At 51.9% G+C, this 23,012-nt stretch overlaps 2 protein-coding genes across 3 annotated transcripts in view; one reads left to right on the top strand and one right to left on the bottom strand.

Moving 5' to 3' along the window:
* S100PBP (S100P binding protein) overlaps positions 1-15,601 on the top strand; it is a 28,682-nt gene extending 13,081 nt beyond the window's left edge. The window contains exon 5 of one of the 2 annotated variants that reach the window (XM_074894124.1): positions 15,400-15,601. In XM_074894124.1, the coding sequence (XP_074750225.1) occupies positions 15,400-15,431 (32 nt within the window). In that variant the 3' untranslated portion in view covers positions 15,432-15,601. Of the gene's footprint in view, positions 1-13,267; positions 13,569-15,399 lie in introns of those variants that run through there. The other variant, XM_074894125.1, reaches the window with a different exon arrangement.
* Positions 3,531-21,131, bottom strand: FNDC5 (fibronectin type III domain containing 5). Its single transcript, XM_074894126.1, has 6 exons — positions 20,990-21,131; positions 11,792-11,907; positions 11,288-11,486; positions 9,710-9,802; positions 6,127-6,260; positions 3,531-5,319 (listed from the first exon to the last, which is right to left on the bottom strand). The coding sequence occupies exons 1-6, from the start codon at positions 21,066-21,068 to the stop codon at positions 5,278-5,280; spliced, it is 663 nt and encodes a 220-aa protein (XP_074750227.1). The 5' UTR covers positions 21,069-21,131; the 3' UTR covers positions 3,531-5,277.
* Positions 21,132-23,012: the final 1,881 nt, after the last annotated feature.

Below are 23,012 nucleotides of genomic sequence, written 5' to 3'. Positions count from 1 at the left end.
TTATGCGTTCAGTGATTTCCATGCTAGCTGTCTTGTTTTTGTTATATATCTGTATGAGATTATTATTAAGTGATGCATAGCATTCAGGATGTTATTTATATTAGCCTTCTCTTAAAGCAGGCATTCTGTTGCCAGTTCAGCCATGCTGAGAAAACAAAATTATTCTGGACAGGCAGCACCTTACCATGACAGCAAGATGATGGTGTCTCTATGTGTGCTGTGTCTCAGACCAGCTTCCCTGTGCTGGAAGACCTCGGGCAGAAGCGGGTACCTCCTCCCGAACGGGTGTTTTGTGGCCTTTGTGAATGTGAATCTCTCATGTGAATGAACACTGCTGTGGAGCTGCTCTGTGCTTTGTAAAGGCTTTAGGCTTCTGGGCAGCCTTATTGCTGAAGATTTCATTCTTTGACATTGCAACCGTGATTTGTATACGCTGAACTGTAGAGATACTGCAAGGGGAGGGAGAGATTGTGTATTTAGCCTTTGTGGAAGGACATGTTGCATGTTTGCTGCTAAAGTGTAGCCAAGGGCTCTGTTTATGACTTTTGCTGTAGTGGAATCCAGCAACATCAGATAAGACTGGAAGAGACTGTTTTGTGCAAGCCCTGCGTGAGCTCTGTGATGAAATATCTTACAATTAAAAATTTAATAACGTTCGTCAAGGTATTGCAGTCTAACAGCGGCAGCTAGAAAACAGTGAGACCGAAATTAAACTGCCTTGTGGCTTTTTCTTCTGTCCTCTCAAAAGCTAACCAACTCCTCCCTCCTTTTGTGCTGCAAGGTAATTCTAAGCAGAAGAAATTATGTCCTGAGACATGAAATAGTGGAAGCTGATAATACTCTCCCTTTGGTTTGAGAGGATGTCTAGTACCATGCTGGTTGCATCTCCTGCAAACCAGGTCTGGATGGTATAAATAGATTATGTTTAGCAGTTGGTGGCAGTGGGGGGGGGTTTACCAGTTAAAAAGGACAGTGATGTGCTGTAAAGTGTCAAATGGCATCGTGGGGCTATGTCATTATTGCCACTCAGTGACTCTGCATCCAGTGTGTTCAGATTGCAAGCAAAAAGGTGGCTTTTCTGGCTGCCAACTTTGCTGACTCCATCTGGGATCTAAAATTCAAGCTGTGTCTTTCCTGGCTCTGTCGCTAATAATAAAGATTCTTCATTTGGAACTTAGTTAAACAAAATTGATGCTGATGCATGAGCTGAAAGAGAATCCAGCTTGCTTTCCTCGAGATGTGTGGGCTAAAGCACTAACAAGTAGGAACATAATAATTTTAATCTAGAAGGTCATCAGACAATTTAATAGACACCAGATTTGTGGAGGAAACAGAAGATATTTAACATAACAAGCATGTTGATCATACAGCTTTTTAACAAATGCTAGAAAGCTGATTGAATTTGGTCAGCTAGGCTTCTGCTTCCAGACTAGCCAGTAATAGCTCATTACATGTTGTTAGGAAGCTTTTCTGCAAATCTGGGGAAATTACATTTGGTATAACATATGGTATAATCTTCAACTCTCCTTGGGAAGTGAAGTCTGACTACTCAGTCAATGAATTGCCATATTTTTATCAGCAAAATGGATGTGCAGCTGTGACATACTCTTTTGAGTGATGTAACCTTTAATGTCTTTGGCAAATACCCGCATTAGCAGTCTGTTCCTCTCCATTTACATCTCCTCCAGAAAGTCATTACCAGCTGAGATTATACTAACACTTTCTGTCGTGTAGGTGTTTCCTCCTCTGATGCTATTGAACTGTCAGGGAATAAAATGCTTAATGTTCTCATTTTCCTCCGAGGAGACAGAGAACAGAGCTTGTGCTGCTGCTTGTTGTACAGAGGGAGGTGGTGCGAAGTGTATGGCGCTGTGTGTTGTGAGTTGGAAGGACATGCTGTGCAGGATTGTTTGCTCCACACCGCCTCCTGCGGCTCCATTTTACTAAACTCGTGGGGGAGGAATATATTGACTAAATTGTTTTTTGTAGGCATAATATTACAGTGCTTTGAAAGGGTGGAGGCAAGTGGTGCTTCACTTTAAACACGCACTGCGTATATTGGCAAAGGGTTTTGTTTTCAGCTTCTTGCTCCTTATTGTGCCCGTCGCCTCTGCTCGCTTGATTCTTGGAAATCAATGGGATTAGTCCCCAGGGGCTGTGCGGCATTGGCAGAGCCGGCCGGAGGGCTGCTTCCCTCTGCTTTTTGGAGATCAACAGGGAATCAGTTCTTGCAGGGCTCTCTGGGATCCCTGTCGTGCCAGCCCACTCCCACTTGCTGCTTTTTAGTATTTATTGAAACCTCTCTTCCCTAGCTCCTGCTTCCAGCAGTCAGGCAAAACCATGCAGGGAAACGTGGGCGGCCTTTAGGGTGCATTCTTCTGTGGCCCAACACGACTTCCCTCATCGCTGTCTTGTTTTTTTTCTTGATCTCTTCCCTTTATTGACTGTAAACCCCCTCAGGAGCATCTTTTGGCAACTGTTGATGGGAAGGAGGTATCTCTAGTTCTAAAGATGGGCTTAGGCTGGAAGTCTCACAGGCCCAGAGCCTTAATGGCATCTGACTGATGGGTTACGGTGGAAGCTGATACCAAAACAGCAGTTAAAGCTTTGATGTTTATGGCCCTCAGAAAAGTAGGATCTTAAGCAACTTTCTTCTCCTATAATGGGAAACACCTTTTCCTAAAGTGTGAACTTATGACATCAATTCAGAGTTGCTAAAAACATTTCCTTTAAGAGAATCAATCGCTTGAATTGGATAGCTTGGAGTCGGTCTCTGAGTTGAGTTGCTGCCAGCCTACATTTGTTTCTTCTAACAGCATTATTACCTTACTTTTAAAGCCTGCAGTTGTGGAACATAATGATAACCCTTTTACCTCCTGACACATTACGGTGTGAATACTTAACTCTGCACATACACTGGCGCTTTACAATTTAATTCTTCCAAACAAGGAGTGAGCACATCTCTGTTAGGAAAGAAATAGTTTAAACCTATCACTAGGGAACAACAACAGTTACTGTAAAAAAGGGGATATGGTCTGAATTCCCAGGGACAACTGGCTTTTAAAAACACACACACAACCCCCCACCCCCCAAACCTGCTAAATTACCAGGCTGGATTTCCTCACTAGCAGGCTTCTGAGGGCTGCTTGCTTGGCTGTCTGCTCTAGGATTAGGAGAGAGCATCTCCCTTATCGTTTTGCACATGCTGTACCATCTGTCCTAAATCTCCCTTTATAGGGGTATGGATTCCAAATGACATTTCTTTCTTAGGAGATAAGACATGTCTGAAGATTCTTGCTAGGTATGGCTGTAGTGCTATTTATGTTGCAAGGGTTTTTTTTTCCTCTTGTTCTGCAGCCAGAGTGAACTCTGGTGAACCTTTCTGGTTTTCTACACCCAGACATTGAGAAAACATTTCATGCCGTAGTCCCTGGGAAATACAAAGTCCCCCTGTTCTATTGTGTGTGTTCTGCACAAAGCAGGTGAAGATGAAATATTACTAAATTCAGATGTTACAAGGACACAAGAGATGCCTTTAATCTTTTATTGTACGTTATAAAATGTTTATTGCTCTGTCTGTATCAGAGGTGTTGACCTCTCCCTCTTGGTGATGGAGGAGTATGTTCTGGCAAAGGATCCACTGAAGAGACCTTTGGGGTTGGCCTGCCTTCTGAAACCGGCACAAGGGAAGCCCTTGCTTGTTCACCAACACAGCTGCAAGCAGACTTCCTAGTGCCTTTCTCTCAAATCAACTCTTTTGGAAAGGCTGGTGACAGTGGAAGAGGATTGATGGATGAATTCTGTTTCTACCAGCCTGTTTCTTTGCAGGGACTCTTAAACCTGGCTCATCTGAGTGCAGGTTTGTTGTAACGAGATTCAAACCCTACTCAGGCCAACCTGTCTTGGTATTTGATGGAACAAGTAGGACCTTGCCTCATCCCCTAGTGCATATGGAGTGGTCTTGTGGAGTAATTAAATAAATACAGACACCCCACGGCACATGACAAAGAGTAAATCTTTTCCACGTGATGAACTTGCATCTACCAGCTTCCAGAGCACCAGCAATCCCGGGGATCCTGTCAGCTTACAAACAGCAAGCACTGAATAAGAGAGAAGAGAACGCCAGCCCCTTTCCCGTTCATCGTTATCCTTGTCATGGAGGGCTGCCTCCAGCAGATACCCGGCATTACAATGTCACAAAAATAGTGCAGACAGGACGTGTAAGGAGAACCAGACCTTCCCGCAGGAACCCTACTAGAAGAAGCAATTTAAGAACTTAAGCCCTCAGAAAAAGGTCCCTTAGGCAAGAGCCTTTCACAATAAATAGCTATTGCCACTGGAGACCTTGCATAGCAACCGGTATCATGAGTTTTTTCTTTTTTTCTTTTTTTGCTGACTGGCTACATATTTATGGACCTTTTATGACACTGGTGGTGGACTTGGGCCCAGCTGAAAATACCATGAAGAAAATGGTTGAAATTTATCCTGGAAGCTAAATAACGGCTTCTGGTGTCCCCTCATACTGGTCTGTGCCTCGGTGTTCGGCGTGTCCCGATTATCTGAGATGAAGAGCACCAGTGTGAGATAGGAGAGTCGGCAACGGTGGAGACGTGTGCTGCAGCCTAACTGGAGAACAACCAGGGAGGTTCTCACAGTGAGAATGGAAACTGGGGTATGCCTTTTTTCTTTTTTTTTGTTTTAAAAACCCACCTGCAAGACGTGTTACACAACACACATCAATGGAACAAAGCAAGCCGGGAGCACACAGCAGCCAAAATCTGGTTGCTAGTTGTGTGCTGTGATGAGCTTTCCTCCTTTCTTGCTTGGAGAGGAGTGACAGTGACTGATGCCTGAGCTCAGGTTAATACTGTCAGGATGTAGTGACAGTGAGACAAAATAAAGATACAACAAAACCTTGTACATTTCCAAAGACAGGAAAATTGTTCCAGAAGACGGAGCGTGAGGGTGGAGAGGAGTGTGTGAGAAGTTGCTCCAGCCCAGGTGATTCATGAGTCCAGTACAGGATCACCGGCAGCAGCTGTCTCACTGATGCTTTTCCATCCTAATTGTTTGTTTGGGTTTCAGGGGTTTTTTGCAGGATTTTTCTTTCTGGCCAGATGTTTTGCAGAACACAGACAAGGAGGTGTGTGCCAACAAGTGACAATCGCTAGGTCTCTTTCTAAATTGCTCCAACAATATTTCACCTCCCTAGTCATCAAGGCTCAGAGGCAGAAAGTGAGAGTGAGGAATGGAGTCCATTTGTCAGATGGCAGGCTGTCACGCTTCAATGATATTCACTGAGGGCTTGTTTTTTGGAAACTAGAAGAGAAGAGGAGACAAAGGAAGAAAGAATGTATAGGAATCACTAGAGAGGGAAAAAAAACACATCAGAGATGAGTGCAGTGTGCTGGTCAGTTTTTGTTTTTCTAAAAATTCTTGTTCCCATCCCCTCAGGATAATGAAAAAGTTGAGGCTTTAGGGTTGCATGGTTCATCGCTGTCTGCTTCTGAATGAGCATGAATTAGTGGGCTGTTTCAAATAATAAGTAAATGTGAAGTGGTGGGGGTGTGCCAGAGTGCAAGTTGGGAATAGAAACATGAAAAAGTTAAATTAGTTGAAATAATTTGGTATAAATTACAGGCTTGAGTCTGCTTGCATTACGGATATGGCAGCCTTTTAACATCACGTGTGTTACCAGCCACGCTCCCGCTGATCAGCTCTTCAGTTAACTGCAAGAGTAATATCCCCTTTACCACATTCACCTAAGGGCTGCTGCGGGGGCAAGGACCCAAGCAGCTCAAGGGCCTGCAGCGTCGCTCAGTGCATTTTTCTTCCAGAGATATTCAGATATTTCAGAAATACGGATTGAAATCTGTTTTACTGATGGACATGCAGGCTAATCCGGAGGTGGGAGTGAAGTGCTGGTGTCCTGCTGTGTCTGGCAGGCTCAGACCACTAACGAAGCCGTGGTACTGGCGTGCGTGGATGTGAAGGGGTGTTTCCTTTCTGCATCCCAACTGGAGGGAGGATGTTTAACAGCGGCTGCTTTTTGGGTAATTTAGCTGAGGTCCAGCTGGAAGCTGATTGTCTGCCCTGTCCCCCGACTGCGTGCCAGCAGCATCTCACCTTGCTGCGGAGGAGCCCTCCGCTCTGGTGCTCGGGAGTGCTGTTCTCCGAAGCGCTCTTGACTTTCTCCTTGCTGTTATTCGGCTCGTTATCTTTGATGATATCGTACTGTCTGCAAAACAGGGCGATCACCCCTAACAGGAAAAAGCATTAGTGATCACACAAATGAGCTCGGCCCCTGGAGCCTGCAGAGATCAAGAGATCCTTTGCTTGCCAACCGGCTTTGTACCTTCTGGCAGAGATCTCAGCAGCATTCACAATTGCTCCGAAGGATCATTTTCTAACATGGCTAGTCAGCCCTCTGGCTGTTTCCTTCTCAATGCCTAGTTCCATGCTAAACTAGTTAGAAGGATAGAAGATTAATTATATTCCAACTTCCCTGTCATTAAATGGGACAAGTGTTGTAAGCCTCACGTTTGGATAGCAATCAACACTAACTGTGGGGTTAAATGGGATCTTTGCTTTGCAAACACATGAGCTCCTGGAATTTCTGGTTAGTGAAAATGTGTCCTCTGATCTTTCTCCTCTGGGGTGAAGAGAAGGAGCTGCTGGAGCTGGCAGATGAGAGGCAGGTACTGTACCTGCCTGTATGTGATACAAGCCAGGGCCTTTTGAGCAGCAGGACAACATCTGCAAATATGCAACAGTGACGGCAGCAAAGCTGCCAGTGGAAATTTCCTCCCACACAGGCAGGCACATGAAGAGAAAAGCAGGGGCAGCCATGATACGTAAGAAGACTGCAAATGTCCTTCTCGGAAGCTTTTATATGACATTTTGACCAAATAACTTCTCTGCCTGCAGATTCCAAACACAGAGGCTAAGATGACCCAGGCAGATGCTGCTTCTCCCTTACTGAAAAATATTCCAGCTCTCCTAATAGCAAAACATATGTAAAGCTTTCACCAGATCATCACAAACTGCTTTATAAAGTGAGATGATGTTATGGCAGCTGCCCCCAGGTGTGTAAACACAGCGGTCCAAATTCTTTCTTGCGTATGTGAACAAATGGCTGATCCTAGGAGAAAAGGTTAACATCTGCCACAGTCACACCTTCTGTGAGTTCTGATGGTAAAACTGAGGCACAAAGAAGCAAAGTGCTGTGAACAATACCAGAAATACAGACAGCACAAGAGCTTGACTCTTGTCTCAGCTCAGGGCCCTGGGCACAGACCGGTTCCAGTTTGCATTTGCTAAAACATCATCATACATTCAGGTTATGGCCAGGCCAGGTTAAGAGCTGGGAAGAGCTTCCTGTATAATGAGACTCTGTAAAGAACCCACTAGATGCAGAGAGATTTTTTTTTTTCCCCCCACCCACTTCCCTTTTTAAATGTAAGTTATCTGTCTAGAAGGGAAATTGTGGTATTAGCAAATTCTTTGTTCTGACTGATCTGAGTTTTAGATTATACTACAGTGGGAGATGAATCAGTTGTTCAGTCACTTCATGTAATTATTCATGATTGTTTTCACTGGCAGAGTATTTAAATTTGAATGTGTGCAACTAAAACTTGACATAAATGCTGAACAGGTCATAGACTAGAGGTTTTGGAAACCTTTTAATTTAGTTTAGGTTTTCATTTGGCTATCATCTTTAGCAATAATTGCTGTCCAGTTTCTGCAAATGCAAATAATGCATGGAAATTCAGAAATTTCCAGGGCAAAAAAAAATATTATACGTGGATGTGATTCGGTGTCACCTGGATTCACTTGGAAGAAACCTTGCAGAACTGTACAGGACACAGTTAATCCCTCCATCCCCCTCTTTTGTGACAGATCTCAGATCAGTGACTGCTTTCCTTTTGAATCTCTCCCTGGGGGTATCTCAGCTGAGCAGAATCTAGTATAAATGGGCCAAATCTTCTGCTGGAATTCAGGATTGTTACAGTTTACAGCAGCAGAGAGGACAGACTGCCTTTAGAGGACGTGACGTTATGCTCACCACTGACACGACAGGTTGTTGAAGTCGTCAGCTGCTCAGTACTGGTGGGGTGGGTTTCTCTCCTGAGCAAGGAAAACTCTGTGTGTGACTGTTTACATGCTCTGCGTGTGGAAAAGTGGTTTGACTGGGACAGGAGGACTAAATACCGAGTGGCAAAGGTTGTCTTTTATGGATCATAGATTTACCATAGTGCTAACTTCCCCTCCTGCCAATTTCCTGGGGTCACCTGAACCATTTCCCCTTGGGCAAAGTGCTCTGTGACTCGAGGGGAGCAAATGTTGTTTCATTAATGTTTTACGTTGCAGCAGAAGCAGCAGCTGACTGGCAGCCAGGGGAGGCTGGGGCTCTAAATAGAAAACAAACATGGGCAAACTTTATTTCCCATTAACTCATGCATGTAATTTCCAAACTGAACAAGCTGAAGAGTTGGCTACAGCCACTTCAAGCATGCTAAGCTGATGGAGCTGGAGTCAGAGGCATTTTCCTCTCCCTGTTTGCTAGCTTAGAACATAGGAGTGAGATCTGGCCTACAATTTGCTGTAAGCTCTATGGAAATGTGGTCCCAAACTTATGTCGGAAAACTCTTGGTTCTCTCTGGAAATCTAATTTATATATTTGTACATATTACAGAAAGTCAGTAGAGAGGGATCTTCATATTAAAGGAGCACGTTTATCTGATGCTCTGTTAGAGGCTGTGTTAATGTGAGTGCCTAGCTATGCCCATCGCATCCCCCAGCGAAGTGGCCCTAGGATGATTTTGCTGCACCTTCCACAGCCCTGGGTGCTCTCAGCTGCAGCTGGGTGTGGGGTCTTGCTTATAAAATCAAATACTACAGTGGCCGTCTTGTAGCAGAGCCTCTACTTGGATTGAAAGGATTAGTGGCTGCAAGGTGTAAGGAGGACTGGGGTGGAATTTCAAAAGATTGCCAAAAGTTTGGCTGCAAAGCACCCTTTTGGATAGCAGCTTTCAGCTAATGCTAGTCCTTCCTCCTCCCACCGTCCCAAGCGCATGTAGAGTTTTCCTTTCTTTCAGTCAATATGTTTCTGCTAATGTCCCTCCTCTTCCTATTAAATACTATTCTTTGCATTTTAATAGTGGATGTTGAGAGGATCTCAGTTTATTGGTGTTTTGATGTTTGGGGCCGTTTGTTCTTTCAACGCTTCCATTATTTTAATTGATTTTGAAGTGGGTTTTAGTGTATGTATAATAGTGGGTGTTGAGACTGAGACTCTTAAATTTCTGTTTTGCATAAGAGTTGGAGTCATATAATAGCCAGATAATTACAGTGACCCGTATGATTTGAAGGGCTCGAGGCATCCTGTTGAATGGCTGAGGGCGTTATCACCAGTGCATTCTGGAAAAATTGAGATTACAGGATTAGCCATGGGAAATTAGGCAATTGGTTCATCAGGTCCATTGTCTACTTCCTGCTGGACCAGATCAGACCACTGATTCACCTGCCTTTGGCACTGCCCAACTTGTGACGCTGCCGAGGGCACTCAGGTGCCCTTACAGCTGGATAGGCAGTACTCTTTATGGGAGGAAGGGTTTCTTTTCAGGTCTCACATGATTACACATGCAAACCAAGCAAGCCAGCGGGCCTTGGGAAGATGACATGCTTTTGACAGAAAGATTGAACTGACCTGCCCACATAAACAACACCACAACAATGATGAGAATTTCCCCTGCTCGCAGCTGTTGGTTTTTCTTCGCCATCTCCTTCATTGTCACCTCATCTGCACAAGGGGAAAGAGAGATCATAAAACCTGACTGCATGGCTTGGGCTGCACTGGACACTGATTTAACAGTGTCAAATCATCAGCACGTTGAGGGCAAAGCTAGTGGGGAGAGAGTCCTCGCCCCTCAGTCGTGCCAGCAGCAGAGGCTCTGCTTTGAACTTGGGGAGCATCAGCTGCTCTGCAGCAACTGCCCTCCACGACCTGCAGGAGATGGGGCGAGGGAGGAGCAGTGAGACAGGATGGACAGGCAGCAACCACAGAGGAGCTGCCATGGGGTAAGTCCCCCATGTTATCCGGCCCCGTGGCGGCTCGCTCTGCTCTGTCTCTGATCTTTGTTAGTGCCGTCTGCGCCTGTCACAAAGCCTTGCATGCTTCAGCAGTTCCTCTCCCAGCTCCAGAGTGTGGAGCCTGGCATGATATTTTTCAGTGGAGCCATGGGATTCAGAAATGAGTAGAGCCTTTTTGCAGGGCGTAATGCGCCTCCTTGGCTTCAAAGCACTAAGAAGATTACAGTTCAGGCCTCCAGGGAGGGAAGCAGTGCTTCTCTTAGTGCTTCTCTTAGTGCTTTTAGATGAACAGCAATTCAGTATTTACAGACACCAAATCATTTTAGCAGAAAGAGTCAAGAATTCACAACATCCTAGGAACCATGTCCAAAAGCCCTGCAACAGGCTGGGTCCTCAGTAGGCAGGCAGTAACCCTTTATATCCCAGACCCCTTTACTCCCTAGCCCTGTTTGTAGCAGAGATTCTTGCTGACAGAAAACCTTCAACAATCTGGTTTAGCTTAAGAGAAACAAGTGAAGGAGTTGCCAGTGAGGAAGTGCCTGGTTTCCTCCATGGAGATATTCAAAACCCAACTGGACGTGATTCTGGACAACCTGTTCTAGCTGACCCTGCTTGAGCAGGGGTTTGAACTAGGTGATCTCAAAAGGTCCCTTCCAACCTCAACTTTCTGTGATTTGGCAGAAATACTTGAAATGTAAGAAAAGTGGGAGTCTCTGGGTATGTTTTTTCCCCTGCTGTCCTGGAATCCAAGCACAGGAGGCTCAGCAAATCCCCCCAGGTGCCCTGTGAGCACAGTGGTGGTGTGCCCAGTGCCATCCAGGGGTCTAGTTTCACATGAGTTCGCAAGCTGCTCAGGAATTTCCCCTGGCATTTTCCATTGGCAAGGATGCTGGAGACACAGCTCCCAGTCTGGAAACCTTCTCCTCCTCATTTTACCTGATAAACCTCATCTGAAACGGGAAAAATGAACAGCCAGCCTTCAGCACATCTCCCTATTGCTCTGGGCACCTGTCAGCCTTGTCTGCTGGGCACACTAAGCGCATCCCACTTGTCCACGTGGGGCTGTGAGAGGACACTCAGCCCTGCGTGCCTTTAACCCAGTTATTCGCGTTGCATGGGAAACTGCTTTCTTCTCTGCAGAGCCCTACGCTGCCTGGGCGTCCCAGGGGCCACACAGGAACTCACCCACACTTGCCTTTATTTTTAGAGGCTAGTTTCTCAGCTTCCCTGGGGGTCTTGAAGAGGACTGGCTCACTGGCAGGGCTCTGGCCTTGGATGCTGATGGACTGGACATGCACAATGTACTCAGTGTCCTCCTCTAGGTCCCAGAGGGCACAGGAGCGGGTGGTGGTGTTCACCTCCTGGATGAAGCGCAGCATCCGCACGTCCTTCTTCTGGAAGCCGAGAGAGGAGAGCACAGAGTGGTGGAGAGGCCTCCTGTGTGCACTGCTGTCATCTAAGACCACTGCTTCCTGCCCTGTCCACCACGGACGTGGAGACCGTCAGACCCTTTCCTCTCTGCAGCCACCAATACATGAAGTGCTGCAGCAAAGAGGACGGGAAGCCAAGTCCCCTCCCAGACCACGAGGGACAGGACGAGAAGAAATGGGCTTAAACTGCAGCAAGAGAATTTGGAAACTGAGGGGAACCTGGGGTGAAGATGAACATGACCAAAACTGGGTATCTGTAGGCACCGTACCTGTTGGGAAATTGCAAATCCAATGACAACTTCATCTTCCAGAACGTCCCAAGTCACAACGGCTGAGTTGGCTTTCAGATGTTTGACTGTGACATTTACCGGAGCCGACGGGCTGTCTGCAAGGAGGGAGAGCAGAGCCTTTACGGGGGCAAAGTCACAGCCACGGGCAGGAGACAGAGCAAGGGCAAGGAAGGGAGCGGGTTAGGAGCTTGCTCAGGGTCCTTCCTCTGTATGATTCTGGGGGTGGGACCTGGAAATGGCAGGTATTCCCTGTCTTAATTACCAACCAGGTTCTAGGAGATCGCTGCTGAGAATATGAGTTGCATTGGACACATGTGAAATAACTGACCCTTGGAGAGAGTTTCTTTTGACACTGCAGCAGACCACTGAGTAGCTCATTCATCTCATCCTTCCCTGCCACATACCACGTTTTCTCTGTTGTTTCCTCATGCGGTCTGACAGCGACAGCTGGGAGGAAATGCAAAATCTGCCTTGGAAGTATGAAAACTGAATGCTTTGATGAGCACTCTGGAGGTTTGACATTCAGGAGTAGTAAATGGGAGTGTTTCTTTTGCTTTTCCCTGTTAGTCTGACAGAAGATTTTTTATACATGTTTTGCGGCTGATGGGCTGTCTCTGCGATGGTCAGAGGACATCCAGCAACCATCCGCTTACAGCTAACAGGGCAGAACAACTGCAACAGCACGGATGGACCATTGTGATGTGAAAAGGGCAGGGCATGAAAGCAGTAGCCCGAGGCTCCGTGTTTAGTGTTTGTTCCCAATTCCAGAGCACGGGGTGGATCTGTGTAGCTGCCAGCCTTGGCAAAAAGTGAGCTGGGCTCTGATGTGCCAGCTGGGCTCCTGCACACCCTCAGCAGGAGCCTCTTCCCAAGGGAGCTGTGCAGTGCGAAGCCCTTCTCGGCATCTCAGGGGGAAGGTTTTACCTCGTAGGCTTGGCACAGACCTTCCAGTGCTCCGTGCAGCAGGCTGGGCTCCTGTTCCCTCTCCTCTGGTCAAATTTAATTCACAATCTCCAGCTTGTGCCCCAAACCCAAAGACATTAAATGCTAACGGGACTGCTAAGTCTCTGACCACCCCCAGGAGGTCAGTAGGGTGAGGAGGAGTCAGTTTTTCTGACTCTCATCAGAGAATACTACTTTTATTGCTTTGTAACCATTGCACAACACTGTCCTTCTGGGGCTGGGGCTGAGGTCGACAGTAAAAGAAGGATGCATGTGTGCACGTCTCCAGTAACACTTGTTGGATTTATAGTCAGTCCCAGCCGCCTGAATGTGGCCGAAAATATTCTAGCTGTAGTGTCAGTGTCTCCTAACAACTGACTTCACTCCTGGTGAATGTTCCCCTGGGACAGAGAAAATAACGGGAGGACAAAATTCCCCAGCTGAAGGTCAGTGCTGTTCTACACTTAGCAGAGCGATGACCTTATTCCTTTCTCTCCTTCCAACACCCCCCAGAGTCCAGCCCGCAGAGCTCCTCTTTCTAGCAGATGGGAGACCCACACCCACCAGTGAGACCCTCAGGAACAGGACCTCTGGACAAGCTGTTGGGACCCAGACTTTGGGACTTCAGAAGGAGGAGCAGCAAGCGATCGTGGTCTCTGGGATTTCATAGGGGAAGGTGTCCTTCCTCTCTGGAGTAGATGATCAAGTCGGTGTTGACCCAGAGCATTCTCATCCCTCAGGGGCTGGCCTTCATGAAAGGAGACAGTGGTCTCCAGCCAGCTTTCAGAGAACGGAAACATTTATCATCCTCACCCTCCGCAGCAGCAGCCGGGCCAAGGACACGCTGGGCAGGGGAGATGGATCGTCCTCAGCCTGAACACTCGTCCCTTCTGGACTCAGCTCCCTGCTGTGCCACAAGGAAGGGACGTGGGTCCGCAGCTCCTCACCTTCCCCCGTGACTGAACCCGTGTGCCAACCAGAGTAGGATCTAATTTTAGGAAGGGGCAGTCAGCAGATGGGAATGCGTACAGGGAAGGTCTGTGAGTCATGCCTGATGAATTTGCTAGAACATACGGAGGACATGACGGAGTTGAGAGATGGGAGACAAAACAGTCTCCAGCTGCAGCCAGGCACTTCGCCCTTCTCAAAGTACAGCTGTACAGTTAAATCCCGGCATGGTTGTCTTTCCTGGATATTTTTAGGAGCTAATTTTTTTTTTAGGAGCTAGCACTGATTTACCCAGCTTAGGTTGAAGAGGCCTTTGAGAAGAGATGAATTAACCCCACAGGAACAGAGAGCAGAGTATCAGGGAAAAAGCTTCAGGCTGGGAAAAGGGAACGTACAACACACCGCACTTGGTGCCCGAGTCCCCTTGGAAATCTGTGACCTTGAGGGAGGCATAGCATAAAAAGTGTCTTAAGTTTCCTGATGACATAAAATGTGGGGGAGTTGGGAAGACCTAGCAGAGCTGGAGAAGAGCAAACAACCTCTCTGGTGAGAGAGGGTGGAGGGCTGCGGGGAAGAAGGGAAGCTGCAACCCAGTGCCTGAAGCCTGTAGAGCAGGGCTCTGGATGTAGGCAGGGGAGGAATCAGCCAGTGTGGATGGTCGAGAGCACTTTAGAAAACCCCCTTCATAGTAATACCGAGAGAGAGACGGGGTAGTTGAAGTCAGCAGATAATACAGTGAAATCTAGGACAGCAGGTCTGAACGTGCCTTTCCTTTCGCTGCCACAGATTAGGAGTAGCTACACATAAATCAGTGGTGTCAAACCAGTCTAAAAGCGATATGAAAAGCGAATTAAGCAGGGCCTTTGACAGAAATGCAAAGCCAGGAAAATTAGTTTCCTGCACCTAGAGCTGAGTGAATAACTTGGAACCAAAATTTTAATCCATGAGGATGCTTTTCTCCCTGTTCCCAGGAGATGCACGATGAGATCATGACTTTCTAAAATCTAAACACTGTTCCAAGATATTCCACACCGCTTTTGGCTCCTTGGGCCAGTTGCGGCTCTTTGTAGTGCCAGGTCAGGTGGAGAAGATGTAATTTCTGTTTCCCAGCTGGCTGTAGGGGGTCAGCATCTCTAGCAGGGCCTTGAGGTGCCAAATCCCAACGTTTGGTTCCTTCTAGTCATACGCAACTCCTGGAAATTTTGCTTCTGTGCCTGCGGCAGCCAGGAAAAAGCTGCTGGTGTTCTGGGAGTGGGCACAGAGGGTGGGATGGCCCCAGGGGCTGTTCCTTCCCCCGCTGCGGGCGAGATGGCAGGGAACATGCTGTGCATCAAACCTTCCTCAAACACTTTTACTCCAGAGACGCTGAGGACAGCACATCCCTTGTCTGGTCTGTAAGGGACCCATATGGTACAAGATTTCTGGTTTAGCAGTTTAGCTTCATCCCAGCGCAGAGGCTGCGATGCCTGCTGGAGCAAATCACACGTTGCAAACTGGCAGAGGATCTGTTTGGCCAAATTTGAATTAGAGCTGTGTGCTCGGGTGAAAAGCTGCTCCCGTTCTCGTGTCAGCAGAAATTACAGCCCCCTCTTTAAGGGGAAAACCCTGATTAATTAAGATGAAAACATGATTTTTAAACTTGAATGGCTGCTTCAAAACTGATCATGCTTAAACTGAGTCTTGTTTCCTTCCCACAGGGACCCTTTGCCAAGGTGAGTTGCAGGACTAGAGCCCCCAGAGCTGTGTCCCAGCCCTGCCTCCCTCCTACCCACCCTGGGCCTTTTGGCAAGAGCAGGTCAGAACCGCCTCCGCACAGCAAGGAGGCATGAGCGATGAAGATTACCCTTAATCCCCTCTTAATGCTGAGAACTCCTTCTAGCCTCTCATTAAACGGTTTGCTGATTATTAATGGACTTTTATTTGAGAGAGAGGAAAAAAAAAAAAACCCACACTTTACAGCTTTGGGCTGATTCCTCCCTGACTTTTTATTGTTGACACAGCGGCTGCTGGCACAAGGAGGAGGAAACCGCCTGCTTGCCCCTTATGTTGAGTTCAGCATCAGAGCTGTAGCATGGATGGGATGGGATGGGATGGGATGGGATGGGATGGGATGGGATGGGATGGGATGGGGAGGGAGGGAGGGAGGGAGAGAGTGGGTCAGGTTTGTCTCCATCCCACTGCTGCCACCACCCGTGAAGGTGGGGCTGCTGCTCGAGGGTGGTGAGGTGAGCAAAGGGGGTGTCTGAGACCCCGGGATGTCTTGTCTGGCACCTCTAGGATCGGGGTGGGGACCTCGGCCACAAAGACATCCTTGAGAGGTGCTCGGAGCTCCTGGCTCCTCGGCCGCGGTCCCTCTCCTTGCTGTTGTGTCTCGCTCTTTTGAAGCTGCTCTCAATTTGCACCTTCTGCTGTGAGCTCTTATGGTGGGGCTGGGGGTGGGAGCCAGCTTGCTGCCTTTAGCCATGCAGGCTGGGGGGATCAGTGCTTAGAGGAAAAGGAAGAATCTGTGGAAACATCACCGAGTCCTGTGGTCAGGCTGTAGGTTTGGAATTAGAGCGTATTCCTGGATTTATCTCCCCAGCCAAGGGGCCCAGTCTAGCCCCAAAACTGAATTCAACTGTCCTGGAAACTCCAGCCACTGGGAAGTGCCTGGAGTGAAATGCAGTTGGTTCCTGCGTGGCTAAGGCTCCGCTGTAGTGACAGCATTTCCCAGTTCAGTTAACTCCTCTCCCACAAGCAGCTCCTTTCCTGCTGTGAAAGGCTCAGCTCAGCGGCTTCAGAGCCCCCAGGCCATGGTCCAGCGAGCAGATCGCCTGCCGAGGCTCTGAAGCGGCTCCTTCAGTGCTGTCCACCAGCAAGCTGTGAGCCCTTCCCTGCGGGAACCAGTAAAAGTCAGCCTTAAATCCCAGTAACGCTTTATTCCTGCACCTCAACCTTCCCTGTGGGGACGTGGGAGATGGAAGGACACAATCTGCAAGGGGCAGGAGCATCCCATAAGGTCCCGTGTGATGTTCTCCACAAAGCGCTGCTGCCACTCCCTGAGTGTGGGTACGAAAACACCCGCTTTCGGTGCCTTCCTGAGCCTTTCTTTGCTCTCCCAGCAGGGCTCCCTTCAGCCGATAGAATTGCTTGTCAGCTTTATGGGGTACGTAGGAAGGGCTGGCGCCGCCGTTCAGCCTCCCTGAGGGTTTGAATGAAGGAACCTGCAGGGGAGTGGGAGGGAGCAGGGCCCACCGCTGCCATCCCGCTCCTGGCCCCGTGGCAAGCGGGGCTGTTTGCTAAACTCTGGCAATTTCAAAGAGCAGAAAGACCAACTGGTGGTTCTTCAGTCTGGGAAAGAGGCAATTCTTTCCTGCTGACTGCCCGCTCCCCTGTCCGATCTCGGTCAGCCCCCTGATTCCTCAGGAGTGGGTGCCCGAATGTGCAGGTGGAAATGCTGTCGGGGAGGACGGAGCCTTTTCAGGGAGCACAGAGCTGCTCACCGTGTCCAGCCTGGCCATCAGGAATTCCTTAGGGCAGAAGGAAGGGGTGTTTCTACTTTGGAGAATGTCTGGTGCTGCCAAACCTCGGACTCCCTGAGTCCCGCAGCCGGGCGGGATTCACTTGGGTCTTGCCAACGCCACAATTTGGGTTTTAATGCTGCCAACCCAGAGCAGAGTCGTTGCTGTGGCACATTTTATCCAGGACCCAAATGTCCTGGGGGAGGGCTGGGTACCGCACGCTTTTCTCAGCCCACACTTATGTGATATTAGAGAAATAAAGAGAGAAATCTGTCAGAGGCAGGAGGGTGAGCAAGGCCTGGAGCTGGATGCTGGTACCCAGACCTCTCCCAGGAGTTTGCTGGCTGGTCCTGACCCAGCTCTGCTCTTGTATCCAACACTCCGATTTTTCCTGCACAGAGGAATTGCATGCTCTGCTGCTCGATACATTTCTGCTTTTAACTGAATTACACTTGACTCAGGCCTTAATTTGACCTCTGGCTACTATATAAACCAGGAGGGGTTTATTTAACAATAAATGCCAAAAGTGTGAGGCCATATTCAGTACCAGTACGTGGCTACCACTCCATGAAGGCTGCTTTTGGATCCTGCCATGGTGTGCGTGGTTAACGTGTGCGAGCGCGTCCCTCTCCGTTTTCCACATGTATGTTCCCAGCAGGAAACAGCGTTTGGAAGCGGATGGCGCAACCTCGGCTGCTTTGCACAGTAACATCCCTGCTGAGAGGCTGACAGTGAGGTTAGAAACCTCCATATTTCAATTAAATCTCTCCTACGCTGAACGCAGAAATCAATAAAGTGCTTACGCCATCCGTCAGCTGGCCAGGAATCTCCGTGGCCTCCGAGAGACGGGAAGGGGCCGCAGCGGGTCGCTTTGCCGTCTCCAAAGAGCTGTCAGCCCGATCGCTGCTTCCTCCTGCGTGCCGAGCCTATTGCTCGCTTCTGGTTTTGATCCTGCCAGACCGTGGCTGAGCTCAGTTCCCCGGGCTCGGAGGCAGGGGTGAGCGTGCCCAGTGAGGTACAGGCCAAGGACAGTCCACGGTCCGGCTGTCACCTTCGCTTTGCTCTCCTTCCCCCGCTGCAGCTGGTGGGGCTGCCTGGGGAGGGGGTGAGGATGGAGACCCACCTCGGCAGTGGAAGAGGAGCCTGGTTTGCAGAGCGGCGCAGGGTGTGGGAACGTGCTGAGCAGCGACCAGAATCCACCCAGGTGGTTTTGGCCCCTTTTTGGGCAGCGGAGGAGCCATGAAGGGGCTCCGTGCATTGAAGGCCAGTGCGGGTCCTGTGAAGGCTGAGCGCTGGATGGGGCCGAGCTGCGCCAGAGTGAAGTTTTACCTCTGCCTGAGCACCTTTCCCCTCCATCCCACAAAACCAAACCTGACCTGAGTTGCTGTATGCACAGGCACCTTGCAGAGATGCTTTTTGCCCCAGCAAGTTGCAGGGGCCATGGCCTATTTTGGGGTCTTTCATCATCATTGCGCAGATCGCCCTGCTGCTCTTACAGCCCTTAACAGCCGCCCTGCACCACCGAGCCCGGCACAGCTCATCTCCCTCTTCGTTAGCTCTGCCTAACGAGGAGGGGGCTGCGGGCAGCTCGGACCATGCAGGCTGGGCCAGCCCGCTTCCAGAGCAAGTGCTGTGGCAAAACTGTATTTCTGACTTGCCAACCATCCCGAATGTTTTCTCGGGGACCCCCTGGAGCAGGCAGCACTAGGAATGAGTTGGAGGGCTTCACCCCCAAGGTGCTGGTGGGATGCTGAGGGCGTTTAGTGGGGAGGTTATTTCTGAGCTGCCTTGTCCTCCCGGTCCTGCTTGCCCTTCTCGGTCACCTTGGCATCACCTTGCCAAGAAACGGTCCTGACTGGCCAAACCTCCCTTTCAGAGCAGGGCTTGTACTCAGTGCCACTCGCTTGCCAGCCCCCGCCGCTGCATCAGCAGGGAGGAGTTTGCACCGGTCCTCTCCCGGGCACAGCAGCTTCAACCTTTCACACAGGCATTATTTTAAACCTACAGGCATGAGCTCTGGGGCCAAAGGGGAGGGACCGCCAAGGCTCCATCCCTGCCTGACCCTGCTGGGGATGATTTCCTCTCCCTGGGCTTTTCTAGTGACTCTTGGCTTGCACACCTTGGTGGCCTCATGGCCACATCGTCGGGCTGGGGACACAGAGCTGGTAGCAATGCTGCCTCTACCTCTGGGTGACCTTGGGAAAATCACTCCATACCCTCATTCCTCTTTTCCCTCTCTGAAAACCAGGGACAGCACAAGTTCACGGCCTTGCCGGGGTGCGGGGAGAGCACATCACAACCCTTGGCAAAGGAGACCACAGAAGGAGGAGGCAGCGGGGGTACGTGGCACGACACCAAGGTCACGCAGCTTCGTCAGAGCCCAGAGCGGCGTCTCCTGCCTCCCCACCGCACGCCGTAGCCGTGAGCAGGGTCGCTCTCCGCGTTTACAGAGCTGCCCGGCTCCGAACGTGGCACGGCCACCTTACGGCACAGAAACGCTGCCTGTAAGACAGGAGCAGAAGGCGGTTATGGGCAGGGACACAACTCCATGTTTACTCTCAGTTGCTGACTGAGGTGATTCAAGGATAAGGAAGAGCAGGGGAAGTGGCCTAGTTTACAGAAAATTGGGAGGAGGGCTGTTACAATTGCAGCTGCCTCCATTGTGCCGCCGTGTTTTCCCCATCGCTCCCTCCGTTTGGGAATGTTTCCTTAATCTCCCCGGGTCTGTCAGTTGTGAAACGGCAACTTCAGAGTGCCGATGTCTGGCCAAGGACGCGTCTGTCAGAGCCGAAGGCATTCGGGGGGCTGCTGCAGCCCTGGCGCAGACAGGACGGGGGTAAATGTAACTCCGGCAATTCCCGGGGCTGGCTCGGGCGCAGGAATTTCCACTCCCCGGAGCTCCGCATCCCTGATAGTCACCCCCAGCCTCCTGGAATGCAAGATATTCTGGCAACCAGCGTTTTGCAAATCAAAGCAGCTGTTCCACCAACATCTTGCAGCCAGGGAAGGAGACAGCCCTCGGCTGACTACCCAGAGTCAGGGAGGGCGTCTGGCTCCGGGTGGGAAGCACCCACTGAGACATAGCACCCACACGCGGGGTGCTGGGGCGAAGGCTCAGCCCGGCTGATGCAGGGGAGGAGAGTGGACCTGAGCACGTCCTGGTCTCTCCAAAATTAGAGCTACCTCGTGGGGACCTTCCCGAAGGCTCCCCCACTTCAGAGGACCTGCTCAGCTCGCAGGGGCCTGCTTCGAAGTGGCCGGGATGGGCCGTACCCCAGGAGAGGTGGTTCCTCCGGGGCAGGTGCCTCCTCAGGAGCTCCAGGGCCCCACGGACAGCCCGGGCTGAGCAGGAGCCGGGGAAGGGGATGGCCGAGGCGGACGCGGCGGTGGCAGAGCCCATCTGGTTTTGCCTCCTCTGCTCCAGTTCAGCCCCATGACATGAGCGGGCACCGCTGTTGGGGGGCAGAAGAGCCTTTGCCTCCCCCGTGCCCGGTGTCTTTGCTCTCCCCGAGCCCGTTTTCGTCTCTACGAGACGCCTTCCCCGGGGCCGCCCACGCTGGGACACGGGTGGGGGCGAGAGCTCGGTGCTCCCGGAGCCGCGGGGCTGCGTGTCCGAAACCCTCTTTAAACCCACAAAGTCCCGGTCGGCGATGCCCCCCCAAACTCCCATCCCCACGGCGCAGCCCCGCTCCACGCTCCCACCCGAGCGCACCGGGGGGTCTCCCCACGCCGAGGCTCCCCCCTCCACCGCCCCGGCAGCCTCTCCCCGGGGCCCGGCGGCCCTTACCTGCCTCCACCGGGCGCAGACCGGCGTAGCTGAAGCAGAGCAGGAGCGCGGCGCCGGTGCAGCCGAGGAAGGGCTCCATCCCCCGCCGCCGCCGCGCCGCGCCGGGCCGAGCCGCTCCGGGCCGGGCCGGGCCGGGCCCCGCCGGCGGCGCGTCCTGCGGGCGCGGCGGCTCCGTTCAGCACCGCGGAGAGCGCCGGGGCCTCCCGGTACCACCGGGGCCTCCCGGTACCACCGAGACTTCCCGCTCCCCGCCCGGTGCGGCTGGGCTCGGGCACGGCTCTGCTGGGGCTCAGCACCGCCCGGTAGCGGCCGGCACGGCTCGGTTCGGTACGGTACAGCTGGGCTCGACCGGGAGGCGGGGGCGGGCGCGGCCCCGCCGAGCCCCGGCTCCGCCCGCTGCAGCGCCGGGCAACCCCGCTCCGGTCCCTCCCCCGGCCCCCGGGTGGCTCGGGCCTCCCCCCCCCCAGCCCAGCCCGGCCTCGTTGCCTGCCTCAGTTTCCCCATCCCGCCCCTCCCGCCCCCGGCACACCCCGGCCCGGCCCTCCCGGGGGCTGCTCCCCACCGGGGGACGGAGACGGAAGGAGGCGAGACCCCCCCCCGCCTCCCCGTGCACAGCAGCGGTGACATTTTACCACCGGGGTTTCACTCAGCCCCTGCGAGTCGCCGGGCTCTGAATTCCCAGGTAACGAGGATTAGATGAGCTGCTGGAATTAGCCGTGCCTCCAGGTTAATTAAGCCGGCAGCGCTGATTTATGGTAGCCGGTTGAAGGGAGTAGAAGCCGTTTCCTCAGCTCGGTGACCGGCTGCCAAACCGTGTGATGCTGGATGAGGGGACCCTGCTCCGGCCACCGCGGCCTCTGCCGACCCCTCCTCTGCCCCTCTGAGGGTCCAGCCACGATGGCCTTGGGTGGCTCCGCCAGCTCCGGTGGCCACAGGACAGGGACTACAGGTCCCAGTACACACAGATGGGTCTGACTGGGAGCACTGGGGCCACAGTGCGGGTGGGAGGTGGCGGGGTCTGGGCCATATGTCTGGGCGGCATCACTCATTCGCTGTCTGTCCAGGCTGGGTATTTATTTGCTGCCACCTTCCAGGGAGCGCGGTGTGGCCTGCGGGCTCCTGGTGGCAGCAGTGGGATCCTCTCCCGCCGAGCCTGGTCCCCACGGTTTGGTTTATGGACTGGTGGTTTCTCTCCGTTCTGCACCAGCTGTGGCCACAGAACCGCGCTGGACAAAGCGGGGAGGGAATTGGGAGTGAATTGGGTGTGACGGGCCCGGCCTTGGCCCTTCTCCCTCCCACAGCGGTGCTGGGGACCCTCTGGCCGTGGTTGTGCTTGTGGACCACAGTGAGAGATGGGGCGTCCCTGAGGGGCCCCTCACCTCGGGGAGATCCCGCGGAGCTGCTGGCGGCTCCCCATGAACCGAAGCCCCTTCGCTGAGAAGCGACAGGCACCCACGGCCTGAGAGAGACCCAGAAATCCCCCAGACAGCCCTGTCCTGCCAAATCCCAGCCCTGCGCCATTCCACCGCTCTCTTTCCTCAGCCTGAGACGATGATAATTCCCAGCGCCACGTCCGCGTCGCGGTGCCAGGGCCGTGCCCGCGCTGCAGCCCACCGCAGGGCCGGGGCGCTCAGCTGCAGCCAGCTGCATCCCGGGGAAGCACCTGCGGTGCCTCCCCTTCATCCCCTGCCTGGCAGCAGATTAAAATTTTATCACTTCAGCGGTGGAGAAGGTGCAAGAAGGGGAGCAGGACCCTCAGGCTGGCGACGGGGCTCAGCCCCTCGCCAGAGCAGCCTGCGCTGAGCTTGGTGCCCACTCCAAATCCAGGCACACGTGGCTGGGCTCAGCTGATGGAGCTGAGATTTGGGCGCAGCCGTGCAGGGGTGGCTGCAGGCCAGGCTCGTGCTTCCCCTGGGCCTTCCCTCGCTGGAGTACGAGGCTGGGCAAGAGGCCCTGCCAGGCCCTGGGCTCCTGCCGGCGCTTCCTCCGTGGGCTGCACACCCAGAGCGGGACCACAAGACCC

Source organism: Strix uralensis, chromosome 25 (assembly GCF_047716275.1).
Source record: "Strix uralensis isolate ZFMK-TIS-50842 chromosome 25, bStrUra1, whole genome shotgun sequence".
NCBI lineage: Eukaryota > Metazoa > Chordata > Aves > Strigiformes > Strigidae > Strix > Strix uralensis.
The sequence above is the reverse complement of the archived record's forward strand: the minus strand, read 5'-3'. Positions and strand labels throughout refer to the sequence as shown.

What these genes read in the sequence shown, in the direction of transcription:
- FNDC5 (XM_074894126.1), bottom strand. Translation starts at nt 21,068, where the DNA reads ATGGAGCCCTTCCTCGGCTGCACCGGCGCCGCGCTCCTGCTCTGCTTC. An exon ending in GATTTGCAATTTCCCAACAG is followed by an intron (nt 11,487 to 11,791) that starts GTACGGTGCCTA and finishes CTCGGCTTCCAG; the next exon opens with AAGAAGGACGTGCGGATGCT. An exon ending in ACTAGCCTCTAAAAATAAAG is followed by an intron (nt 9,803 to 11,287) that starts GCAAGTGTGGGT and finishes CCCCTTGTGCAG; the next exon opens with ATGAGGTGACAATGAAGGAG.